At 34.0% G+C, this 16,785-nt stretch overlaps 1 protein-coding gene across 2 annotated transcripts in view; it reads left to right on the top strand.

Annotated features, from left to right (window-relative positions):
* NAV3 (neuron navigator 3) overlaps window positions 1-16,785 on the top strand; it is a 359,287-nt gene that overhangs the window by 280,358 nt on the left and 62,144 nt on the right. For both annotated transcript variants that reach the window (XM_054718827.1, XM_054718826.1), the window contains exons 20-22: window positions 1,602-1,654; window positions 7,208-7,231; window positions 9,970-10,047. In XM_054718827.1, coding sequence (XP_054574802.1) covers window positions 1,602-1,654; window positions 7,208-7,231; window positions 9,970-10,047 — 155 coding nt within the window. The remainder of the gene's footprint in view (window positions 1-1,601; window positions 1,655-7,207; window positions 7,232-9,969; window positions 10,048-16,785) is intronic.

Below are 16,785 nucleotides of genomic sequence, written 5' to 3'. Positions count from 1 at the left end.
TCGCCTGATGACCACAGTGCAGATAGACAAAGAGATAATCTCCAGTGTTGTCTCTGCTTTTCTGGAATGGTTCTTTCACCCTCTTCATAGGCAGGCCTCTTATAATACTGCAGAAATAAATTGCGAAGCATGCTGATGGATTTCTAGAGTGCCTCATTTACAAACAGGATGCTGTTCATATGCTGGGAAACTCTGGCCTTCCATTTATGAGTTTTAAATAATCAGCCTTTCTGGATAAGAGCCTGAGTGGGCAAGATGGCTTTTGGATGGTGATGCATTGAATACTGAATTATTATAATTCTTAAAGTGTGGTCTAGAATCAAGGAATCATTGGGCTAGAGAGATAGAAGGGAGTTTAATGATGCACTGCCCAATGCTCACAGTGAAAGGTGAGGAAACTAAGCCACAAGCTCCAAGATCATAGACCTATAAGTATTAAGTGATCCAAAGCATTACAGTAAATGGCAGAAATACTGCAAAAGTAGCAGAAAATTAACTGAAAATTGATCTCCAGATTCACTGTTCATCTTCTTTCTGGTATACCTCACTAGTTCATACCAGGATGAAAGAATGTGCTTTAAAAAAAAAAAAAAAGAAAAGAAAAGACTAACATTTTGCAGGTCTCACAGAATGGTAGTATTTGAAGTTTTCCCCATCCTCTCCAGACCTGGGTGTAAGCACCTCCCAGGTGTTCTTGTCGTACCAATCATTGCTCTCGATCACATTTATATTACTCTATTGTAATCATCTTTTTAGTTGTATATCTTTCTACTTCTTTTTAAGCTCCTAGGATAGTATCATTCATTTTGTAGTCCCAGGATCTAGCAAGCGCCTGTCATATTATGTGTACTCAATAATGTTTATTTAATGGATCTGTAAGCAGAAATAACTTGATAATATCCCACAGTGAAAAGGCGAAGGACTTTTCTACAAATATAATTAAGCACAATTCTATCCACATTTTGGGCTTAATATATTGGATGTGCAGATATATACAGCACTCTGTTAATTGAGACAGTGTTTTGATATACCTGGATAAGAAACAACATGCAATTCCCATTCTTAATTTCAGTGAGACACCACCTTGAAATAAGAAGTATTTTTCTATCACTAAAATTACAAAAGAAACAATAATTCTCCATTTAAAAAAATCATAATCAAATCATCAGAAATAATGAACTAGCAAACTGGATAAAATGCTTACTTGTTTGAAAGTACATGGAGAAAAATATTGAAAATATATTTTTGTTGTATAAAAATCAAATAAAATACATAAAGCTACTTAAAGTTTTAAGGTTTATGGCAACTGTAGTTCAGGTTTTTATTCTTTTCTGATTATTAAATCTGTAGGCGTTTACTATAGTTTTCAATATGTGCAAAGCATTTCCTCTGTAACATGATAAATAAGGTACTTTAGGGGGTAGGTATGCACTCTTTCCATGTCTCAACATTTTATGTACAAAAACATGACAGCAGACTTATTCTCGGATTCTTTTGTCTAGCAGTTATGATTTTATTTCTCCGTTCTTCACTCTAGTGAAGACATGGTGTTCCGGAACAGATTCTTCAATTTTCCTCTTGTTCTCTTTTGTTTCCCCCAGTTCATGGCTCTTCGTTATCACTGGTGTCCAGCACTTCCTCCCTTTACTCTACAGTAAGTATTGGCTGTTAAGGAAGAGCTTCTGCCTTTGCCAGCATACACATGATTAAATAGACTGACATTTACACAGAAGTTGCGCAGTGAAACAAGGGCTGTAAGTGAAATACTCTAAGCTACTGCATACCCGATAAGCTGGCAAGTACTGTAATAGCTCTTCTGTGGTCCACTTCCCTGAGCTTCCACTTGACTTTTGTGTGCTCATTATAATCCATTTATGGAAGGAAAACTGAATTTCACAGAACCTGTTAGGGTATAACTTGGAGTCCCTGAAATCATGTAGTATGCTCTACCATAATCTTATAATATTGAATCGTTTTCCTTGTTTGGTTCCCTGAGCTGTGACTGATCATTGCATTGTTCTATGGTTGTTTTTTTTATAGTATTTTTAAAGTTTATCTTTTTGAAAATATTATACCAAAGGGTAAAGGCTTCAGAAGCTAAAATATTTTTTATAATCTTCTGAAATAGAATATAATTTTTAAAACTTTATTTCTTAAGAGAGAAATGCCAATTTGTCAACTCATTTTCCCAATATGGGAAATTATATTTTATTTTTACCAAGGTGAGTTTTCTGTCTACTTAACATAATTTAATATTTTTTTAAAAAATAGTCTTTAGGATTTTATTTTTATAGGAGGGTTCTTTCATGCCTAGGTAAGAGTGGGGTATATTTAGCTTACTGAATTTCACTGAGACTTGAGTAGTATGAATAATTATTAATCTAGCATTGAAAGGTTCGTAAAAAGTTCACAGCCTTGGCTGTTAACTGAGCAATTAAACATTAAGGGAAATACTGCTTTTTTTTCACTCATTTTTATTAGGTTCAAATGTTATAACCCTCTTTTTGTAAATTCATCTTCATATTTATTGCTTTACATAGTTACTCAAAATTAGACTATCACCAGCAGAGACAATATTTTTTCTTATCATTTCTCCTTTTAATGATTAAAATTGCCAATAGATTCTGTAACTGAAGAAATCACTATTAGTGTTTAGATAAATCTACTGTGTTAAGCAACGAGATAAAGAAGTGAGAAATGTGAAAATGTATTGGGAAAAATGCCTAAGAGGAGTATGTTTAGAGCTAGTATCCCTCCTATTGAGCCAATGCCACTATTTATCAGGGAGATGTATTCTAACTGAAGCTATTGCAACTAAAGTCTCTATCTAACATGAAAAGATGCAGCTTCATTATAATCATACTAGAGATCTGGTGCATGAAATTTGTGCACGAGTAGGGTCCCTAGGCCTGGCCAGTGATCAGGCCCGATTGGGGCCTTCCGGCTGCCAGCTAGGGCCTTTCTTTGTTCTGCGCCGCCCCCTGGTGGTCAGTGAGTGTCATAGTGAGCGATAGAACTCCCAGTCTCCTGGCCGAACTCCTGCGGGGACACTTTGCTTGTTAGCCTTTAATATATAGAGATTTTAAATATTTTGTAGCAACATTTGGATAAAACTACCTTTATGAAACATAAGAAAAACTCAAAAATAAAAAGAGCATGGGTAGAAGAAAACAGATGGCTAGTAAGAGTATACCAGAGTCCAATAGATCTTCTGTGGTAATAAACTGTTCTATAACTGCACTATCTAATAGAGTAGCCATACATAACTATTGGGTATTTGAAGTGTGTCTCATGTGACAGCAGAGTCAATTTTTAAAATTTAATTAAACTTAAAAAGGCATATATGTCAAGTAACTACTATATTGGATATTGCAGGTTTATTGGGAACAAAGGAAGTACATTTAAAAATGGTTCTCATTTAAGTTAGTAAACATAAATGAGAAGTATTAAGAGTGCAATATGAAATGTGAACAGAGATGAACATAAAGAGACTATATACACATATTTATTGGCCAACATTTAGAAATGAATTGGGTCCTGGTGTAAGTGTGAAAAGCCACATTGTTAGGTGATCAAGCCACATGAGAAGGTGATATTATTAGGAAATTAGTAAATTTAAATAGTTGTATTATAAATGATGTAAATTGTATACTTGAATTAATAAGTAACCTGTAATAAAACAAAGCATATTTGGAGAATTAATAAACAGAAAAATTAAAGATCATGAGAAGTTATTTTATCTCTACCCTCCTTACCATGCATTGAGATTTAATTGACAATGATAAAATATCTGTGGAAGTGCTTTTCAAATAGGAAATGAAAAGGCAATTTATCATTATTTCTATGCCTTCTTAAGGACTCTGGGTAAAGATTCTATTGATTTACATTCTTGCCTGTCTATATGAGTAATTATTATGTGACATCAGGCAAGTTGCAAAATTTCTTTGGACTATACCTACAAAATAAAGTTGGAAAACAGTAGACAGAGCTACCCATGGTTTTTCTGAAATAATTAGAGAAGACCAGGGACATTGTATACCATAAATCACAAAATGTTGTTAATTATGTAGTTCTAGAAAGCACCATTTATATCATAGTCTATGAAGTATGCCCTGCACAACTAACACAACTGTACATGGTATTCCTTTGTAAAATAATTAGTGTTTAATATAGATGATGTGTTGTAGAATTGTGCACCTGAAACGCATATAATTTGTTCACCAGTGTCATTCCAATAAATTCAATAAATGGCGGGGGGCGGGGGGGAGAATTAGTGTTCAGGAAGAAAAAGTTTCCTTTTTTGCAAGAACATTAGGCACTATCTCTATTAGGTAAAATACTGCTTCTATTAAACATGGGTATAAACCATGTTTACTGCAATGCTCTCATTTATGCAATTTATGGAATTACATATTTTGCTTTAAAATATTAAAACACACTAACAAACATGGCTTGTTGGAAAGAAATTTTATCTGTAAAATCACCAATCTAACAAATCCCATTGGAAGAATTCTTTCTTCACACGTAGCTCCTTAAAACCTCTACCAATTATAGCTGGGAAAATTTTTCATATGTATCTTGTTATAAAGTGTGTAAACCACCTTCTAGAATTCCTGAGTCGAAAGATTCTGGGAGGTTGCAAACTCATTACAAATAACAGGCCCAGTCCGATCTGCCAAGTTATTACCTTCATGTGCTCGTTTTTTAATCCAAACCAACACTGTGAAATCGGAGCTTTGACTTAAAAATTAAAAAAAAATTAAATTTATTTTAAAAAATAACCAAAATATCTAAAAACACTGAGATGAAATTCCTCCGGAGCTACAGTCCCCTGGCCTCACCCCCTTTAGAGATTGGCATGTGCTTTCAGTTCAGTCTCAGTCCCCACCTCCTCTTCTTTTCTTCCTGAAGTTGAGTTTGGCTGTTATTATTGTGCTATGGATTTCTCGTAGGAAATGAAAAATCCTCATTATCCATGTACTTATGGAAAGTGAGAAAATAAAAGATAGCCTAAGAAGCTATGCAATTTTATTTTTAGGTCTCAGAACCCTTTTTATTCTTCATATGCCTGAACCTGTAATGCATTTACACTTTTCTATTTTTGCAATAGTTGTTTTCTGAATGGTTATACTGTATATTAAAACCTTTATTGAACCTGATTTGGTCTTGGAGTCCTAATTTGTGTTGGTATAATAAGAGCAAGGGCCATGTTTAGTTTATTGTAGATCCCTTTAGCATTTTTTACTAAGACACAGCTAATACTAAAGTAAATATGTATATTTTTTTAATTTTTAAATTTGAACGGATGAATGAATGGCCAAACAGTGGCTTACAGAATAATGAATAATCTCATATATTTTTTAGGTAAGGTATTTTATAATGTTTGCCATCCTTCAGTACATTGGGCTTGCTTTAAAATCATTGTTTAAAATGGAAAGTAATAGCATGTCATGCCTAACCCACTGAAAAAAATTAATATTCTGGTTCATTGCTTCAACTTTATAGTAACACCTAACCAGTATTAACAGCCAAGTGTAGGAAAGAAGGTGAATATTAAAGCAAAAGATAATTCTGAAAAGTCAGCAATGAGAAAAGTCATTATATACAGTATATAAAGAATTAATATGTAATAATTACCCTTATAACTAGTTTATGTAACTTATCTTGGGCATGTTTAATGAAAAAAGTGACCATTTCTTGACTATTTATAAAATATAGAATACATTGGTAGTTTCAAATACACAAGTTACTTATTGAATATCAGTTTTCTATAGTCTTTGCAAGCCTTGAAGCAGGATTTGGGCAGAATAAACTGGCAATAAATATGCAACGTTCTAGGGAAACCAAATAGCCATAGTTAATTGTGTTATATATCTTATGGCAAACACCCTGCAGCTTTCTCTTGATTTTATGAAATTTTTATTTTAAAATTCCTTCCCTAGTTATGATTGAGAAACCAAACTTATATGAAACCTTGACATTATTAAATTTAAAAATGTTTTTTTCTTAAAAGTTTAAAGTTGAGATGTAAATATTCAAGCTTTATGTTAGCATTTATTTTTAAAATAATTTTTATAAAGGCTATTAAGATTCTACTATTTAACCACTCTTTTATTTAACCACTATATTACTAACTATACATTATTTTTAAGAGTAGAGACAATATAGGAAAGACAAAACTCAAAAGATGCTTACACATAAAAATATTTCAATGTTTAAAATACTTTGTTGTGCTTTATGTTTTCTGGAAGAAAAGAAGATATTAAAAAAATGGTTCAGGTATTATCTGCATTAATTAATCAGGCAATACCCCAAAAAAGAGATAAGAGATTGTTTTTCTGCTTTGGATCTGCTCAAAGCAATAAGCAGACTTGTACTGTTCAGCGATATTATGCATTCTCCAGCTTTTTCCAGAATTAGAGAGCTTCCCAAATGTAACGGTGCACACAATTCATATGCTGGCATTTTGCAGCCCAGCACAAAGAAGAAAAGCAGAGCTGGGAGTCTTCTGCAACGAAAGCCAAACACACCGCCAGTTTCTACCACAATCCCCCTTTGCATCATCTGCATAAACTGATGTTCCTCAGCCACTTTGATCACCACCTTAACCCTGGACATCTTAGTGTTTTTCTGACTTGCAGCCAAATACGCATAATTAATAGTGATTAGGAAAACTAAAAGAAAATAGAAACTAAAGACCTGATTTCTGTGGTTATCAGTAGAGGTCAATATTTTTCCTGCAGCTTTATTGGGCATTCTTTATGAAATGTAAATCACAGAATAAAATTAGAACTCCTAAAACTTGGCAGCAGATCCCTATAATTTCATGAAGTCTGCATCCTATAATCTGAATTTTAAAAATCCAACATTTTTAACCTATTTTTTTAGAGTATAATTTTACAACTTTTTTGTTTTGGGTCTGGACCTCAGAGCAATACTATCTCAATTTTATCCTTTGCTTTTAAGGCATATTATATATCCATAAGTCAAATAAACTATATTTTAAAATACTACATGGCTTATATATAAAGAAATACTCATAATTCTAAAGGTCCCTGTTCTTACTGTTTTAATATTATGCATTTTACTATATTCTTGTTACATCATAATATTTTAAATACAAAATATAATTATTTTACTCTTACATGTGAAATGAATCGACATTATTTATAATAATTTTTTTTTTTTTTGCATTTCTCTTTTTCAGGCTGAAGAAAAGGCTCATTCAGAGGTAAAAAGCTTGTAGCATTTTTTATTTTTTTTTACTATGATAGTATATATTTATGCTGAAATGAGGTTTTCTCCCACTAGAGGGCTCTGTTACAATAGAATACCCCTCCAGTTATGGATACAAATAACTGAAGTAGTTGAAAAAAGGTCTTGGATATTTCCTCATAAAAGAAAATGAAAGGCAGTGTTTAGAAGCAAACTCGCCTCTCACATTATAGATTGGAGTCTTAGCTAATAAATTGTGTCTAGTAGCAAGGACTCATAAAATCTTTGATGGATGAATGAGTGTGCAGTCTTTCTATTTTATTAGTCTCTTTCCCCCCACAGCCTATAAAACTCACTGCATAGGATTGAGGGAACTATTGAATCTTGAGCTGCAGACCTCCACAACGCAGGCTGCCAGCATCCCAGCCTGTCTCGTTGGTGCCAGGACTTTGCAGCCTGTAGTCACCACTTTCTATCTACTGTGGTATATTGTTCTAATCACATGCATTTCAGAAGTCACACTTCCTTGCAATCACATACAAATCAGAATTCAACCTGGAGAGAATATTCTTTTTCTGTCTCTTTGTATAAGAGTTGTGTTGGCCAAGAAGAGCAGAAGGACTTTAATTAGGCCTTTATTCAAGGTACAGTAATGACTATTTGATTGCCTTACACTGAGGCAATCAGACCACAGAGAAAATAAATGTCTTGACAACAGTCTCTACAAAGGAACTCTTTCCTTTGAAGTCATATTTTATTATCCTTTAATGTAAAATCTGTGATGTGCTTCAAAATACTGAAAAAATATTGATTATACCAATTTGATCTTTGTAATTGCTAGACCAGAAAAGTGATTATGGTGTTTTTTTTTAAAAAAAAAAGACATTTTAATTGCATTGTATGGACATAGCAAGGCTTCTAACATTGATCATAATATAGCTACTGAAGTATAAAAATGCCACATATACTTGCCTTATTAGTAATTATCCAACTCCCCTTTTATCATTCATGTCCCAGAATGAGACATGGTTGTTAAAAAAATAATTTACAGTACTTATCGTGTAGTAGAGACTGTTAATTTGAGAAAGCTTCTTTGAATTTGGTTTAAGAACAATATGGATTCTTTGATTTCTGAGACTATTTGGTCATCATCATAGGAATGTAACTCAAAAGTTAATTGGGGATGGGATGTTTCTCTTTTTAAAAAAACAGGAGTGGAAAGGAATTGCATTTTCCGAAATTATAAAAAGTCCTCTATCTCTGCTTCCAGCTTCCAGCTCACTTCTTTTTTAGTCTCTCAATATTGACCACCGTTTCTTCTCCATAAAAATAGAATGTGAAGGGGGAAGAAAGGAAAAAGACAAGTAATGAACTGTGTCAAGAATTCTCTTTCAAACTGAGGCAATATTCCAAAAGTCCAAATACAACCAAAGAAGACTTGTTTTGTAAAAATGGGAAGCATCAGACTATTTGGCATTTAAATAACTAAAATCCCTTGAGACCAGAAGTTTACTTGTTTACTTATAAATGCTTTACTTTTATGAATCACTTTATATTTCATGGCAACATGAGACATGTAGGTTAAACTGTGGAAGTGCTTAAATTAAAATTTTAAATATAATTTCATATATTCTTCTAGTTTTCTGGTTCAGTTTTATTCAAGGGTGAACTTAACTGAAATGAAAAACATTTTTGCATATTTATTTTGTTGTTTTATGTAGTTACTAGAGGCCCAATGCATGAAATTCATGCACTGTGGTCAGGGAACAGGGGCCTCAGCCTGGCCTGTGCCCTCTTGCAGTCCAGGAGCACTCAGGAGATGTCCGACTGATGGCTTAGGCCTGCTCCCCACAGGGATAAGGCCTAAGCCAGCAGTTGAACATCCTTAGCACTGCCGCAGAGGCGGGAGAGGCTACCGCCACCACCACTGCTTTCACCAGCCATGAGCTCGGTTTCATGGAGCAGCTCTTGCATTGAGTGTCTGCCCCCTGGTGGTCAGTGTGTGTAATAGCAACCAGTCATTCAACCATTTGGTCAATTTGCATATTAGCCTTTTATTATGTAAAATTTGTACAGTATTACTGATTTTCCTCTTATTTTTAAACTATGGATAATCTATAAAGCTTTTTTTTAGTAACTTACTGAATAAAGGGCATTACAATCAAGATTTGGGATGAGTGTTAGCCATAAAACTCCAGCCAATAAAATTATCTTCAAATATGGGATCATTAAATGTTGAATTAGAATCAGCTTTCAGTGACTGCAGGATTTCTATATCTCTGAGAAGTTGCCAAACATAAAGTTAAAATAAACATGCAAAGAAAAAAAACTGATAGAAAAATAACATGGAGTGCTTTTCACTCAAAAGACCCCCAAAATATGTATATGTATCTTTAATTTTTAAAAGAACAGATTTTACTACCTGAATTTTATTACTGCAAATTTCTGTAAGAATCAATAAAGAGTAAACTGATTCTTGAGTCAGGCAGGGATGGCAAATGGAACAAGTAAGCACGCCTTACTTGGCAGATCTGAGTCCCTGCTTTGACATAGGCACTTATCCCTCTTCTGATCTTTGGCTTTTGATTGTTACTGTGCAGCCAGTATTCACATTTCTTTAACTTTCAGAAATTGCTAGTGATACAGTGGAGGTAGAAGGAGCTAACTAATATTTGCTTTGCTTGCTTGGATTGAATTTTAGTTTTATGTCAAAATCTGCTGGCATATTGAATTGATTTTTTTAATTACATTCAGCAAATTCATAAACTGCGGAGAGAGCTGGTTGCATCTCAAGAAAAAGTGGCTACCCTCACATCTCAGCTTTCAGCAAATGTAAGTCACTTTTGATTTTGTGATACATTAAAACAGATTTTTAGATAGTAAATAGGATAATTTTAATAACAGATTTACACACTTAAATGTCAAAAATTATACAGACTTAAGTCACTAAACTGTGGGATTCGTATAAAGTCAAACTTTCCTGTACACTGAGTAATAAAATATAAACCCAAATTGATAAGGATTCATACTGTGGTTGAAATGGCTTTTTGTTTCTTATACGGTTGGAAGTATTAGTAACAGCAATGGTTATTTCTTTTCTTGTTTCTTATTTTTATCACTCCCCATACATAAGACTTTCTCAAGCCACAATATTATTAGGGATTGACAGAGATTAACTTTGGAAGATAAAAAAAAAAAAATGCATGTGCCCTGCCTCCTTCAGTGCAATTTATTAGACAATTAGGTAAGCATTCATTCTTTCTAAAAAAATTAACTTAGGTCTAATTTTGGGTATCTTAGCTATATTGTAAATGAGATATATTTCTCTCAACAACCTGGGCAGCCTTCTCATAATTTAAGCAGCAGAGGATAGCAAAAATGATGACAGTGAAGACCATCAATTATATTAACATTTACTGAAGATCTTTCAATGTGCCGGTAATGATGTTTCAATGTAACATCAATGTAGAGTAATAAACAGCCTGTGGCCTTGTGCCTAGTCCTAAGGAACAATGGTGTTAGAAACAACAGTGAGGGGTAAGCAAGCTCCCGCTATTTTGCCATATGTCCTGCCACCTTCACTCAACATTAATCTGCTCAGTTCCACTGTAGAGCTCTGGGCCCATTGCCTGCCTCACTTCTCTGTGCTCTCCACTGAGTTCTCTACCTCCTAGGCAAAGCCTGACAGAGCAAGACTGAGCAGGTATAGCCCCCTGGGTATGACTTGAATAAGTGAGATTTTTAAGATGGAAAATTATGGTGTAATAAAACTTTCACAGTATATAAATAAATCATTCCACTCACAATGTATTCATTTTAGCATTGTATTTGAATTGATTTTATCTTTTCATCTTTGGGGGAATCTAAATTTTGGATTGATTGACTATATTTATTTTTTATGGACGTTGTTAGGAGATTCATAAAAATGATAGTACGTTTTAGAAAATTGTTTAGGCAACATTGGAAGAGAGCAGTATTATTCAACCTATATTTTGTGTCTAAGTATAACTCTTAAATAGCTCAATAGCGGTTGTAAATTTTATACAATAATCTGTATAGTGGTATAAAACACTCCTGACTAGGTACCTGAATTTGTACCCAGAGGATATATTACAATGAAAATGGCAAAATATTCCGAGTTCTGTTTATCTGCGACAAGGAAGGCTTCATGATAGACCCCGTGCATTGGATAGCCAAGACACTTCCAGATGTCTTGAATGATTACTCAGGATTTTATCTTATTTTTAAATCTCTCTCATGTAGACTTATATACTCAGATATTGCAATAATAAGTAGCTGCTATACATTGTGGAATTTGGGCTTTTACACAGTAATTTTTAAGCTATTTCCATTTAAAAATCAATACATGCTTTCCCTGGCATGTTGCTCAGTAGATTGGAGCACTGTTCTGTACATGGAAAGGCTGTGGGTTTGATACCTGGTCAGGGCTCCTACAGGAGACAACTAATCAATGTTTTTCACATCAGTGTCTTTCTCTCTCTCTTCTCTCTCTCTCTCTCTCTCTCTCTCTCTCTCTCGCTCTCGCTCTCGCTCTCACTCTTGCTCTCGCTCTGTGTGTGTGTGTGTGTGTGTGTGTGTCTCCCTCTCATTCTTCCCTTTTCTCTAAAATCAATAAGTATATCCTTGGGTAAGGATTAAAAACATATTTTAAAAAAGTAATACATGCTTATTTTATTAAAAAGAAAAACTAGCCCTGGCTGGTGTAGCTCAGTTGGTTGGGCAGCTTCCAGTGCACCAGGAGATTGCTGGTTTGGCTCCCAGTCAGGGCACCTGCCCAGGTTGCAGGCAGCTCCATTCCTGGTGGGGGGCATGCAGGAGGCAGCTGATCAATGTTGTTCTCTCACATCGATGTTTCTATCTCTCCCCTCTACCTTCCTCTCTCTCTAAAAGTCAGTAAATTATTCTTTAAAACAAAAGAAAACACATAAAAAACTAAAATTAAAAATTTTTAAATAAAAAGGCATTATTTATTTTTCCATCTGAGATTCTCATTCCGTTCATGGTTATTGTTGTCTTGTGTTTCCTTACAACATTATTTTTTTACTAGAGGCCCAATACACGATTTGTGCAAGGGGCTCGGCCCTCGCAGCCCCGGCTTCGTCCAGAAGGTGGTCTGGACAGTCGTTCTGCTGTTATGCCATCTGGTCTAATTAGCATATTACACTTTTATTATTATAGATATACCCACAACATAAATATACAAAACCCTCTTGCAAAGGCTTACTACACACACACACACGCACACGCACACGGAACCTAATTCTAACATGGGGGGATGGTCCTGGAGGATCAAATCTTCACCATTGTTCTGAAAGGGAGCAAACATTTTAAAGCAATGTCAGCCACTTCTGCTCAAATCATGCATATCACACTATTTTCACCATGTTTTCATGACTGTGGAGTATGTATTCTCAGCTGGGTGTTGGTATTACCAAATGGTAAAAATTGGTTCCTGTGGTGGAAAAGTAAACTCACCGTTTCATGTATAAAGCACAGATATACATAGGGTGTATAAGCAGGTATCCAGTGTACCTGTGGCATTAACTGGCATGGAGGAAGAAGTAATAAGGGAAAATAATATCTGTAGTCTCTCCCTGGGAGGTGATAATTTTTTTTAAAAGTAATAAACAGAATTAGAGGAAGTGGTGCCAAATAGATGATTTTGTTTTAAAAATCTAGTCTTAGAGAAAAAGTGCAAATATTTCCAGCTTCCCTAATGTATATCTATGTTATCATCAGTAGTGCATTTTGCACATTTATGTGAGCTTAAAATATATCCTACTTTGCATGATCTTTTCTTTAACTTTATAATGCATTTTAGAAATCTTCTCAAATCACCTCAGATCTACTAAAACAAACAAACAACAAAAAAACTGTACATAGAAGCTTTATTTTTTAATAGTGAAAAAAAAATGGAAACAACCAAAATGTCTCTTAATAGGTCAATGGATAAACAAACTGAGGTATCCATACCATGGACTACTGCTCAGCAGTAAAAAGAAAGGAACCATTGCTACTCACACTTGGGTGGATATCTCCAAGTTCACTCTAAGCTGAGTGGAAAGGCACCCTTTCGAAAGGTCACATGATATGTAAATCCATCTGTATAACATTCTAGAAAGGCACAGTTACAGAATGAACAGCAACTTAATGGTTGTCAAGGATTAGGGATGGTGGTCACCTTTCTCCCTGAGAGGTGGGTGGCTGTAACTGTAAAAGTATTTCAATGAGGTAATCATTTCTTATGTGAACCTACATATTTGTACCAATATTGAATTCCTGGTTTTGATATCACACCATAATTATGTAAGATGTAACCCACTGTGGGAAACTGGGTAAAGGGTACATGGGTCTTCTCAATACTCTCTTTGCACTTCTCATGAACCTATAAGTATTCCAAATTTAAAAATAAAATAAAACACAAAGGAACTATCACAGTTTTTGAAAGAGATGTCTAGTTTTTAATTTCTTAGGTATTTCAACCTTATTTCACCATTTACTGCTTCTTTATTCTGTGGTGATGTGGATTGTTAAAGCTTTTTACCATCATGTACTTTTATTGCTGAAATGACAAAAGATGAAAGTGAAAAAATTAAGGTAATGAAGATATTCATTATCTTCTACTCTACAAGAAGCTTATTAAAAATCACTTTAAGGGTAAATATTTTAGTAGCCAAGAACTTGTATAAATGGATACATATGTAAATATTTATAAAATAATGTCAATTCTATTGTGAACATTTTAATGGATCATTATAATGAAAAAGAATGGAGTTTGCATATTTATGTCAATTTGTATTTTTAAGGATATAATCTTTATACATTTAGAAATTTGAGTTATTCACAGGTTACCTTTTTACTACAAACCATGTTGAACTTTAATGTTTGCTTTATTAAGATGTCATTTTAGATTCCATAGTCCATAATGAATTATGAGAGGATTAAGTTAATACTTAATAGTTTTTATCAGTTCTAAGCAAAACTACTACATTTGTATTTCATTCAGAGTGTTTTACTTTGTTGCCCCTGAGTTAATACCCATTGATGTAAATAATATATACATATATTTTAATATACATGCTCAGGAATTAATCATAAACTGAATAAAATATTCCTGTATAGAATTTCTTCAACATAAGTCCAAGTCTTTTTTTTTTTTTTAATCTTGTGAAGTTCCTATTTGGAGGTAGATATAAGCCTTTTATTTATTAGTTTATTCAGACTACAAGTAAACTTTTTTTCCTTAATTTTTGGGGTATGTTTTATAATTGATGTATCACCTGTTTGGACCTGGTATGACTACATTTATATGGAGTCCACATAACAATCCCTGTTTTAACATTTAAACTTGAAACTTACTCCTTTACTTGAAACTTGGCTCCTTCACTGAAATGCTTTTTACCCCTTTGTTAAAAGGGGCGGTGGCCAGGCAGAAAGGTATCCTATGAGCTCACCTCTCCTTTGACGGGCAGTCTAACCTCCATTCAGTACAATGTGCACTGACCTCCCCGCCCACTTGAGAAGTTCTCTGAACAGAGCTGCAGAAAGCCCTGGCAAGACTCTTTGTAAAGCTAATCTACAAGGATGTCTTTAGAAGGCAGAGAGGGCTTGTTGACAAGCGCTATAGCCTGGCCTTCCCTGAATCAATACCCCACCAAGGAACAGAAAGGAAACAGGAGCCCCAGAAGCAAAGGCAACTGCGGATGTGTGGTCACATCGGACAGTCAGCCAGGGGCCCTCTCGCCTCTCGCCCACACCTTCGTGCAGCCAAGTCAGGTGGGATGCATCTGTTTGTGTTTTAATATCTTGTCTTTACACATCTCAGCCCTTAGAGAATTTGGAAGTGAGCACTAATGCTAGTTATTACTCCCATTTTTCACAGACATCACTGAATGTACTTTCTTTTGCCTTTTAACATGTAAGTCTTTTACACAGAAATCTCTTGGGTATTATTTTGTTTTGGAATTGTCTCCTATGTCTTCGCTCTATTTAATATTTTTGTATATCCTGCCAGTTACTCTTGCTTTCCGACATCTCCTTTAAGAGAAAACTAGTTTGCACATATACACTATAACAGACAGTGAAGGGCCAATTATATATAGTAAAAGAAATGTGAAACCTTAGTTATGATAGTTTCAGAGTCATTTTCAGCTCATCTAACAATGGATTTTCAAATGTAAAGTCATATGTATCTATCCATTCATCCTCATATTAATATGTGTATAAAGTACTTTTATTTGGTTGACAGACTGTCACTGAATTCTAAATGAGCAAATGCAATGCAAACATTTTTCATAATGACATTTCTTCTCATTATTTGGTAGCACAATAATTCTCTTTACATGTCTATTCTGATTATGTTATGTGTTTTCCAAACTAAAGATAGTAGGTGTTAATACCTTCCCTTAACTAATATTTAGTCTTGTCTAATTTATTACTTTGACAGACTCCACCAAACAGGAGTTGAGGCACATTCATCATCATATTGAGAAAATTTTACTCTGGCTTGAAAATTATGCAACTGCTAAAAGAAAAGCCAGAACCAAGTAAACTATGATTAACAACCCTCCTAAAAGTCCACAATTTTTTAAAAAGTCATCATTTTATAAAGTTTTTCAGACAAAATATATTGTCCTATAGTTTAATCAGTTTTATTTTCTATATTCTCTCCATTCAGGTGAAAAAAAAATCATCCCTGATAGAAATGGTTTCCCTTATTTACTTCATGTACTCCCTTTTTATTAATCAATTGGTGAGAAATGTAATCTTTTATACATTCAAAGTAACAAAATTGACCTGATACACTAAGCCAACACAATATAAATTTAAAGCAATATTTCACTAACATACTTTTAACATATTTTTCATTGAGAACAATGTGACTCAAAATGTTCTTTTGTAACCAGTTTTCTTGTGAATAATTAATGACGAGCAATTTTCCAAAGACTGAAAACTGACATTCTCATGGTGAATATTTTATATTTATTTACTCACAGCTCCAAAATATAAGCAATGTATTTGTACAGCATATTCTTTATAGTCTTGATTTCTTTGTCATATTTTTAACACCTGTTGAACTGACAAAATATGCACAAAGTAAAGGAATTTACTTCAAGTTTATATGTGTAAGGACTCACAAGTCCAACAATTCAAACTTACAATTCTTCGGGAGAATTAAAACTTAGCAATATTAAGTAGAAACTTGCATTTCTTTTAGTAAATGTTAACAAAGGTATTCTGCCAGAATTTTCAATATTTTAAAATAAAACAAGCAATATTAGTTTTATGATGCAGTAACCCATTGCAGGGTCATAGATTATTTCTAATAGTCTAAGCTGAAATCAGCACAAATGGTTATCATGGACAAAATGGATTATAAATGACATAGAGCAATGCTTTCAGCATAATCTAACGCCTACACACCACATGGATGAATCTGAAAAACGCAATGTTAAGGAAACCAGTCACACACAAAAATCCTGCCATTTGATTCTACTTAAGTGTTTTCAAAATAGGCAAAGCTAAAACACAGTTTTAGGGATGTAAGCT

The sequence above is a fragment of the Eptesicus fuscus genome, chromosome 7 (genome assembly GCF_027574615.1).
Source record: "Eptesicus fuscus isolate TK198812 chromosome 7, DD_ASM_mEF_20220401, whole genome shotgun sequence".
Taxonomy (NCBI): Eukaryota; Metazoa; Chordata; class Mammalia; order Chiroptera; family Vespertilionidae; genus Eptesicus; species Eptesicus fuscus.
The sequence above is the reverse complement of the archived record's forward strand: the minus strand, read 5'-3'. Positions and strand labels throughout refer to the sequence as shown.